The sequence below is a fragment of the Myiozetetes cayanensis genome, unplaced genomic scaffold (genome assembly GCF_022539395.1).
Source record: "Myiozetetes cayanensis isolate MyiCay16 unplaced genomic scaffold, myiCay2020 scf1315, whole genome shotgun sequence".
NCBI classification, from domain to species: domain Eukaryota; kingdom Metazoa; phylum Chordata; class Aves; order Passeriformes; family Tyrannidae; genus Myiozetetes; species Myiozetetes cayanensis.
This window is the reverse complement of record NW_026086955.1, coordinates 1-9,994: the sequence shown is the minus strand read 5'-3', so window position 1 is coordinate 9,994 and position 9,994 is coordinate 1. Positions and strand designations below refer to the sequence as shown.

Here is a 9,994-nt window from a genome sequence, read left to right as displayed (position 1 = left end):
GACCAATGCGGCCCAGTTTGACCAATGCCGGCCCAGTTTGACCAGTAAGGGCCCAGTTTGACCAGTAACACCCCAGTTTGACCAGTAACACCCCAGTTTGACCAGTGACACCCCAGTTTGACCAGTAACGGCCCAGTTTGACCAGTAAAGGACCAGTTTGACCAGTAAAGGCCCAGTTTGACCAGTAAAGGACCAGTTTGACCAGTAAGGGCCCAGTAAGGGCCCGATTTGACCAGTGATGGCCCAGTTTGACCAGTAACGGCCCAGTTTAACCAGTAAAGGACCAGTAAGGTCCCAGTTTGAGCAGTTTAACTTCCTCCCAGTGCCCTCCAGTCCCTCCCAGTCCCCCCCATTTCCCTCCCAGTTCCTCCCAGTCCCCCCCATTTCCCTCCCAGTCCCTCCCAGTCCCCCCCATTTCCCTCCCAGTCCCTCCCAATCCCTCCCAATCCCCTCCCAGTCCAAACCAGTATCCCCAGTAGGATTTTTACTCTCTCAAGTGTTTATTTCGGGAGGGTCCCGTTTTGGGGGGTCCCTTTTAGGCTCTCCCAGTTTGGGGGGGTTTGAGGGAGTCCCAGTTTGGGGGTCCCCAGCAGCCCCCCAGTTCCTCCAGCGCCGCCGGACCCTCCCCCAGAACTGCAGGGGGTCCTGGGGGAGGAGGAGAGGAAGAGGAGGTCAGAGGACCTGAGACCCCTGGGGTTTGGGGGGTTTGGAGGGTCCTGGAGGATTTGAGGGGTTTGAGGGGGATTTACGGAGGGATTGGGGGGGTTTGGGGGTCCTGGGGGTTTGGGAGGAGGAGGAGGGGATTTGGGGGGGGTTTGGGGGGTCCTGAGGGGAGGGAAAGGAGGGGTCAGGGGGACTCCAGAGACCCCGGGGGTTTGGGGTGATTTGGGGGTCCTGGGGGGATTTGGGGGTTTGAGGGGGATTTGGGGGTCCTGGGGGGTTTTGGGGGAGATTTGGGGAAGGTTTTGGGGGGTGTTTGGGGGGTTTGAGGGTCTGGGGAGGGAAGGGAAAGAGGAGGGTCAGGGGGACCCCTAGAGACCCAGGGTTTGGGGGATTTAGGGGGTCCTAGGGGGATTGGGGAGATTTTGGGGGGTTTGGGGGAGGATTTTGGGGGGGATTTGTGGGGGTTTGGGGGTCCTGGGGGGAGGAGGGGTCAGGGGAACCTCAAAGACCCCCAGGGTTTGAGGGAGATTTTGGGGGGTTTTTTGAGGGGTTGTTTTGGGGTGTTTTGGGGGTATTTTGGGGGTATTTTGGGGTGTTTGGAGAGATTTTGGGGTGGTTTTGGGGGTATTTTGGGGACTTTTTGGGGTATTTTGGGGTGGTTTTGGGGGTATTTTTGGTGTTTTTGGGGTGGTTTTGGCACTCACTGTTTTGGGGGTTGGGGTATTTTGGGGTATTTTGGGGGTTTTGGGGGTATTTTTGGGGTGTTTGGGGGGTATTTTGGGTTTTTCTGGGCTATTTTGGGGTGGTTTTTGGGGGGTTTTGGGGACTTTTAGGATTTTGGGGTGGTTTTGGGGTATTTTTGGGGTGTTTTAGCCACTCACCGTTTTGGGGTGATTTGGGCTGTTTTTGGGGGGTATTTTGGGGTGTTTTTGGGGTGTTTTAGGGGTATTTTGGGGTATTTTTGGGTGTTTTGGGGTATTTTGGGGTATTTTTGGGTGTTTTGGGGTATTTTTGGGTGTTTTGGGGGTATTTTGGGGGTATTTTGGGGGGGTTTTGGGGTATTTTGGGGGGTTTTTGTGGTATTTTGTGGTATTTTCGAGTGTTTTGGGGGTATTTTGGGGTATTTTTGGGTGTTTTGGGGGTATTTTGGGGTGTTTTTAGGGGTGTTTTTGGCACTCACCGTTTTGGGGGACCCCGCCCTGCAGGTGATGTGGACGAGGAGGGGCCCGTCCGCCCCTCCCCCCACGTAGGAGACCCCGTACCCGTCGGGGTGGGGCTGGGGGAGGGGCAGGGACAACCAGTAACACCAGTGCCCTCCCAGTGCCCTCCCAGTAACCCCCAGTGACCTCCCAGTAACACCCAGTGCCCTCCCAGTGCCCTCCCAATAACCCCCAGTGACCTCCCAGTGACCTCCCAGTAACCCCCAGTGACCTCCCAGGGACAACCAGTAACCCCCAGTGACCTCCCAGTAACCCCCACTGCCCTCCCAGTCACCCCCAGTGACCGCCCAGTAACCCCCAGTGCCCTCCCAGTGAGAACCAGTTACCTCCCAGTGACCCCCAGTGCCCTCCCAGTAACCCCCAGTGCCCTCCCAGTGAGAACCAGTTACCTCCCAGTGACCCCCAGTGACCTCCCAGTAACCCCCCGTGCCCTCCCAGGGAGAACCAGTAACCCCCAGTGAGAACCAGTGACCTCAAAGTAATCCCCAACGCCCTCCCAGTAACCCCCAGCGACTCCCAGTAACCCCCAGTAACTCCCAGTGAGAACCAGTGAGCACCAGTAAAACCCAGTGCCCTCCCAGTGCCCTCCCAGTGCCCTCCCAGTTTCCCCCAGTACCCACCGGGTTGAAGCCCCCCCCCGCGGGTTGCAGGGGGCGGGGCAGCAGGGGTGGGTGTGGCCGGGGGGCGGGGCTAAATGACAGAGCCCAGGGCTGGCCCAAAACCTGGGGGGGAGGGGGGGGGAATATGCAAATGACACCACGCCCCCACCACTCAGACCACGCCCCCTTTAAAAAGCCACGCCCATTAAGCCTCAACCCCTTCCCAGCCCAATTGGCCACGCCCCCTTCTGGCCACACCCACCCTCTTTGTTTTGGCCACGCCCTTTTTTGGCTCCTCCCATCTCAAAAAGGTCCCGCCCCCCACTCTGGGACCACACCCATATAAGGAAATTAGCGAGGCCACGCCCCTCCTGAAGCCACGCCCCATCAGACCCCGCCCTTCCCTGGCCACGCCCACATTGCCTTATATGGTAATAGCTGTTCTAAGCTCCACCCCTCCATGGCCCCGCCCACTCCCCATCACAATCAGGGCCACACCCACTCCCAAAGCTCCACCCCCTCATCCAAGACCACACCCCCTTCAAAAGCTCCTCCCCTTTCCAGGCCCCGCCCATTTGAAGCTCCACCCCTCCTAGACCACACCCCCTCCTCAGACCACGCCCCTCCCAAAAGCTCCACCCCTTCATTTCCAGACTCCTCCCTTTTTAAAGCTCCACCCTCCAAGACCACCCCTCCTCAGACCACGCCCCTCCCAAAGCTCCACCCCATTTTCAGCCCCACCCCTTTAAGCTCCACCCCTTGGCCAAGACTACACCCATCAGACCCACGCCCTCCAAAGCCCCTCCCCAATCAAGCCCCACCCCCTCAAGCTCCACCCTTGGCCAAGACCACACCCATCAGACCACACCCCTTGAAAGCCCCTCCCCCTCATTTCCAGGCCCCTCCTCCTTTTAAAGCTCCACCTCCTCCTAGACCACACCCATCCTCAGACCACGCCCCCTCCCAAAGCTCCACCCCTCATCCAAGACCACACCCCTCCAAAAGCTCCTCCCCCTTCCAGGCCCCACCCATTTCAAGCTCCACCCCCCGAGACCACACCCCCTCAGACCATGCCCCCTCCCAAGCTCCACCCATTTCCAGACCCCTCCCCTTTTAAAGCTCCACCCCTTCCAAGACCACACCCCTCCTCAGACCACGCCCCTCCCAAGAAGCCCCACCCCCATCCCCAAGCCCCTCCCCCTTTCCCAAGCCACGCCCACCTGGATGAGGAAGGGTGGGCGGAGCCTCATCTGATTGGCCACGGCCGCCAGGCCCTGCAGGTGCCGGTCCAGCCCCGCCCCCGTCATGGCCGCCCGGCGGCGACCACGCCCCTCGGACAGCGCCGAGAGCAGCAGGGACCGACGGCGGGAAAGCTGGGACAGAGACCCCCAAATCAACCCTGAGACCCCCAAAATATCCCCCAAAAACCACCCAAAACCCCATCCAGAAACCCCCCAAATCAGGGACCCCAAAATCCCCCAAAATCCCCCCAATGAGGGACCCCCCACGCCCCTCGGACAGCGCCGAGAGCAGGAGGGAACGACGGCGGGAAAGCTGGGACAGAGACCCCCAAATCACCCAAAATATCCCCAAAAATATCCCCAAAACATCCCCCCAAAAACCACCCCAAAAACCACCCAAAATATCCCCAAAATATCCCCCCAAAATCCCCCCAATGAGGGACCCCCCACGCCCCTCGGACAGCGCCGAGAGCAGCAGGGACCGACGGCGGGAAAGCTGGGAGAGAGACCCCCAAAATCAACCCTGAGACCCCCAAAAACCACCCAAAAACCACCCCAAAACTCCCCAAAACATCCCCAAAATCCTCCCAAAATATCCAAAACCACCCCAAAATATCCCCCAAAAATATCCCCATATCGAGGGACCCCACGCCCCTCGGACAGCGCCGAGAGGAGCAGGGAACGACGGCGGGAAAGCTGGGATAGAGACCCCCAAAATCACCCAAAATATCCCCAAAAATATCCCCAAAATATACCCAAAAACCACCCCAAAAACCACCCAAAATATCCCCAAAATATCCCCAAAAACTCCCCCCAATGAGGGACCCCCCACGCCCCTCGGACAGCGCCGAGAGCAGCAGGGCCGACGGCGGGAAAGCTGGGACAGAGACCCCCAAAATCACCCAAAATATCCCCCAAAATCACCCAAAATATCCCCAAAATATCTCCCAAAATATCCCCAAAATATACCCAAAAACCACCCAAAACATCCCCAAAATATCCCCAAAATCCCCCCAATGAGGGACCCCCCACGCCCCTCGGACAGTGCTGAGAGCAGCAGGGACCGACGGCGGGAAAGCTGGGACAGAGACCCCAAAAATCACCCAAAATATCCCCAAAAAATCCCCAAAATATACCCAAAACTCCCCCAAAATATCCCCAAAATATCCTGCAAAAATCACCCAAAAATCACCCAAAATATCCCCAAAATATCCCCCAAAATATCCCCCCAAAACACCCCAAACATCCCCCCAAAACCCACCATTTACCCTCCAATTAACCCCCAATTAAATCCCCAATTAATCCCCATTAACTCCCAGTTAACCCCAATTAACACTCCATTCACCCCTCATTAACTTCCATTAACCCCCAATCAATCCCCCAATTAATTACCCAATTGCACCCCAATTAACCCAAATTACCCCCAATTAACCTTCTCTTAACCCCCCATTAACCCCCCAATTAACCCTCAATTAACCCCCCATTAACACCCCATTAACCCTCAATTAACTGCCCATTAACCCCCCAATCAACCCCCCAATTAATCCCCAATTAACTCCATAATCAACCCCCAGTAACTCCCCATAAACCCCCCAATTAACGCCCAATTAATTCCCTGTAAACCCCCCATTAACAACCAATTAACCCCCAATTAGCCCCCAATTAACCCCCCATTAACCCCCAATTAACCCCTCATTAACCCCCAATTAACCCCCAGTTAACCCCAATTAACCCCCATTAACCTCACTTGCCCCATTAACCCCCAATTAACCCCCCAATTACCTCCCAATTAACCCCATTAACCCCCAATTAGCCCCCAATTAACCTCCCAAATTAACTCCCCATTAACCCCCAATTACTTTTAATTAACCCCAATTAACCCCAATTAACCCCCCATTAACCCCCAATTAACCCCTCAATGACCCCCAATTAATTCCCCATTAACTCCCCACTAACACCCAATTAACCCCTCCATGACCCCCAATTAATTCCCCATTAACCCCCAATTAACCCCCCCAATTAACCCCCTAATTAACCCCAATTAACCCCTAATTGGGGGGTGTCTCACGGGGGTCCGGGGGTCTCGCAGGGCCCGCTCGAGCTCCAGCAGGGGGCGCCCCACGCCCAGCGCCGCGTCCGCCCGCCCCTCACGATAGAGACGCGTCGTGATTGGCTGGTACGACAGGGCGGGGCCACGCTCCTGGGGGAGGAGAGAGCTGATTGGCTGGGAGGAAAGGGGCAGGGTTACATCGTGAGATGTGATTGGCTGGGTATGACAGAGGCGAGGCCACACTCCTGGGGAGGAGACACACGCCATTGGCTGGGAGGAAAGGGGGCGGGGCCACATCCTGAAATGGGATTGGCTGGGAGGAAAAGGGGTGGGGCCTCACTCTGAGATGTGATTGGTTGGGAGGAAAGGGGCGGGGCCGCACTCCTGGGGAGGGGAGAGAGCTGATTGGTTGGGAGAAAAAGGGGGTGGGGTTATGCTCTGAGATGTGGTTGGTTGGGAGGAAAAGGGGCAGGAGCCTTACTCTGAGATGCAGTTGGTTGGGAGGAAAGAGGGTGGGGCTGCGCTCCTGGGGAGGAGAGATGTGATTGGCTGGGAGGAAGAGAGGAGGGCCACTCTCTAGTCGTGATTGGTTGGGTTAAGGGAGGGGCTGACTTGCTCCTGGGGTCAAGTTCAGGGGTCACCTGGGGTCATGGGGGGTTTAGAAGTCCCCAGAATCCATTTTGGGGTCCAGAATCCATTTGGGGGTCCCAGGGTTCATTTGGGGGTGTCAGGGTCCAGTAGGGGTCCCAGGAGTCCAATTTCGGGGCTCTCAGAGGTGATTTTGGGGGTCCCAAGGCCCATTTTGAGAGTCCCAAGGTCCATTTTGGGGGTCTCACCTGACCAGGGCCCATTTTGGGGGTCCCAGGGTCCATTTGGGGGGTCCCAGAGTGGTTTGGGGGTCTCCTGACCAGGGCCTGGGGCTCTCAGGGTGGTTTGAGAGGTTCCAGGGGCTCGGTTTTGGGGTCTCCTGACCAGGGCCGATTTTAGGGGGGTCCCAGGACCATTTGGGGTCCCAGAGTGCATTGGGGGTCCCAGGGCTGGTTTTGGGGTTCCCAAGGTCCCATTTGGGGTCTCACTGACCAGGGCCCATTTCGGGGTTCCCAGGAGGCTGGTTTGGGGTCCCAGGGGTGGGTTTTGGGGGTCCCAGGTCCATTTGGGGGTCTCACCTGACCAGGACCAGCTCAGGGCCAGAGGCCAGCAGCTCCTCCTCGTGGGGGCTCTGGGGGGGTCCCGGGGGGGTCCTGGGGGGGCTTCCAGGAGTCACCACGTGGAGCTGAAGGTCTGAGGCCATGGCCTGGAACTCCCCCCGGGCCTGGGGCAGCATCTTCAGGATCTACACCCCAAAAAACAGCCCAAAATACACCAAAATAGACCCAAAAATGGGCCTGGAACGCCCCCCGGGCCTGGGGCAGCATCTTCAGGATCTACACCCCAAAAACAGCCCAAAAATACACCAAAATAGACCCAAAAATGGGCCTGGAACGCCCCCCGGGCCTGGGGCAGCATCTTCAGGATCTGCACCCCAAAAAACAGCCCAAAAATACACCAAAATAGACCCAAAAATGGGCCCAGACACCCCCCGGGCCTGGGGCAGCATCTTCAGGATCTGCACCCCAAAAACAGCCCAAAAAAACCCAAAATACCCCAAAAAACAGCCCCAAAAACACCCCAAAAAACACCCCCAATCTGAGCCCAGAGACCCCCAAAACCCCCCTAAACTGAGCCCAAAATACCCCAAAAACCACCCCCAAAATGGGCCCAGAGACCCCTCCAAAAACACCCCCAAAATACACCCAAAATACCCCAAAAACACCCCCAAAATACCCCAAAAAACACCCCCAAAATGGGCCCAGAGACCCCCCGGGCCTGGGGCAGCATCTTCAGGATCTGCACCCCAAAAACAGCCCCAAAATACACCAAAATAGACCCAAAAATGGGCCCAGAGACCCCCCGGGCCTGGGGCAGCATCTTCAGGATCTGCACCCCAAAAACAACCCAAAAACACCCAAATAGACCCAAAAATGGGCCTGGAACTCCCCCCGGGCCTGGGGCAGCATCTTCAGGATCTGCACCCCAAAAACAGCCCCAAAATACACCAAAATACCCCAAAAAACACCCCCAAAATACCCCAAAAAACACCCCCAAAATGGGCCCAGAGACCCCCTGGGCCTGGGGCAGCATCTTCAGGATCTGCACCCCAAAAAACAGCCCAAAAATACCCAAAATAGACCCAAAAAACACCCCCAAACTGAGCCCAGAGACCCCTCCAAAACCAGCCCCAAAATACCCCCAAAATACCCCCCAAAAACACCCCCAAAAAACAGCCCCAAACTGAGCCAAAAATTCCCCAAAAATGGCCCCAAACTGAGCCCGAAGAGCAACAAAAAGACCCAAAATAAACCCAAAATATCCCTCCCAGTCCCTCCCAGTGCCTCCCAGTCGCTCCCAGTGCCCCCAATCCTCCCAGTGCCCTCCCAATCCCTCCCAGTGCCCTCCAATCCCTTCCCAGTGCCCCCAATCCCCTCCCAGTGCCCCCAATCCCTCCCAGTGCCCCCAGTGCCCCCAATCCCCTCCCAGTGCCCCCAATCCTTTCCAGTCCTCCCAGTCCCTCTCAGTTCCTCCCAGTGCCTCCCAATCCCCTCCCAGTCCCTCCCAGTGCCCCCAACCTTCCTCCTCCCAGTCCCTCCCAGTGCTCCTTTATCACCCCTCCCAGTTCCTCCCAGTACCCCCAAACCTTTCCAGTCCATCCCAGTGCCCCAGTCTTCTCCCAGTGCCCCCAATGCCCTCCCAATCCCTCCACTCCCCTCCCAGTCCCTCCCAGTGCCTCCCAGTGGCTCCCAGTGCCCCAGGGTGTTACCTGTGGGGGAGGTCCCAGTGCAGCTCCTGGGGGGGCTCAGGAGAGTCCCCCGCCCGCCCCTCCCCTGCAGCCCCCCTCTCGTAGCCGAGGCTCCGGTCCAGGGACAGCGAGAACTGGGGGGACTCCAAATTTGGGGAGGGGGTCAGAGGGACCCCAAAGTTGGGGGAGGGGAGATCAGAGGGGACCCCAAGTGGGGGAGGGGGTCAGGGGGACCCAAAATCTGGGGAGGGGGAGGGGCAGGGGCCCAAGCTGGGGGGAGGGGAGGCAGGAGCTCCCAGAACCCGGGGAAGGGGGGGTCATGGGGACCCAAATCTGGGGAGGGGAGGGCAGGAGACCCCAAATTTGGGGAGGGACCCCAAATTTGGGGAGAGGGGGTCAGAGGAACCCCAAATTTGGGGAGGGGAAGGGCCCAAAAATTTGGGAAGGGGGGTCAGGGGGACCCCTAATTTGGGGGAGAGGGGAGGGTGACCCCAAAATTTGGGGGAGGGGAGCAAAATAATGGGGGGAGGGACCCCAAATTTGGGGAGGGGGGTCAGGGGGCTCCCAAATTTGGGGAAGGGGGAGGGGCAGGGGGACCCCAAATTTGGGGGAGGGGGTCAGGAGGACCCTAATTTGGGAAGGGGGTCGGGGGACCACTAATTTGGGGGAGGGGGGAGGGGGACCTCAAGAATTTGGGGGGAGGGGGCAAAATAATGGGGGGAGGGGCCCAAATTTGGGGAGGGGGAGAGGGCAGGTGGGGACCCCCAAATTTGGAGGGAGGGGAGGTCAGGGGGGACTCCCAAATTTGGGGAGGGGGTTGGGGGACCCCAAATTTAGGGGAGGGGGGGTCAGGAGGGACCCCAAAATTTGGGGGAGAGGAGACAAAATAATGGGGGAGGGGAAAATCGGGGAGGGGACCCCAAAATTTGGGGAGGGGGTCAGGGGCTCCCAAATTTGGGGGAGAGGGGACAAAATAATGAGGGGAGGGGTCCAAACTTGGGAAGGGGGGGGGAGGGAGACCCCAAATTTGGGGGGTTTGGGGGCTTCAGGGGGGGTTTGGGGGGGTCCCCAGGGGTTGGGGGTCCCATTTTTTGGGGTACCTCCCAGACGTGCCTGAATATGGGGAGGGTCCTTGGGGTTTGGGGGATTTGGGGGGATTTGGAGGGGGTCTGGGGGGTTTTGGGGTCCCCGATTTGAGAGTAGTTTAGGGGTCCGAGGGGGTCCCGGGGTCCCATTTCTGGGGTACCTCCCAGAGGTGCCCAAATATGAGGGAGGTTGGGGGAGGCTCTGGGGGGATTTTGGGGGATTTTGGGGTCCCCGGTTTTGAGGGGGTTGGGGTTTCAGGGGAGTTTTGGGGGTCCCCAGGGGTTGGGGGGTCCCATTTT

At 58.2% G+C, this 9,994-nt stretch overlaps 1 protein-coding gene across 1 annotated transcript; it reads right to left on the bottom strand.

The window, feature by feature from the left end:
- Window positions 1-591: 591 nt before the first annotated feature.
- Window positions 592-9,864, bottom strand: LOC126636540 (carnitine O-palmitoyltransferase 1, muscle isoform-like; the record flags this gene model as incomplete). Its single annotated transcript, XM_050308836.1, has 6 exons — window positions 9,856-9,864; window positions 5,792-5,923; window positions 3,703-3,855; window positions 2,504-2,605; window positions 1,844-1,939; window positions 592-645 (listed from the first exon to the last, which is right to left on the bottom strand). Coding segments are annotated over exons 3-6 (339 nt in total), but the record flags the coding sequence as incomplete, so codon positions are not given.
- Between the last annotated feature and the right edge of the window lie 130 nt (window positions 9,865-9,994).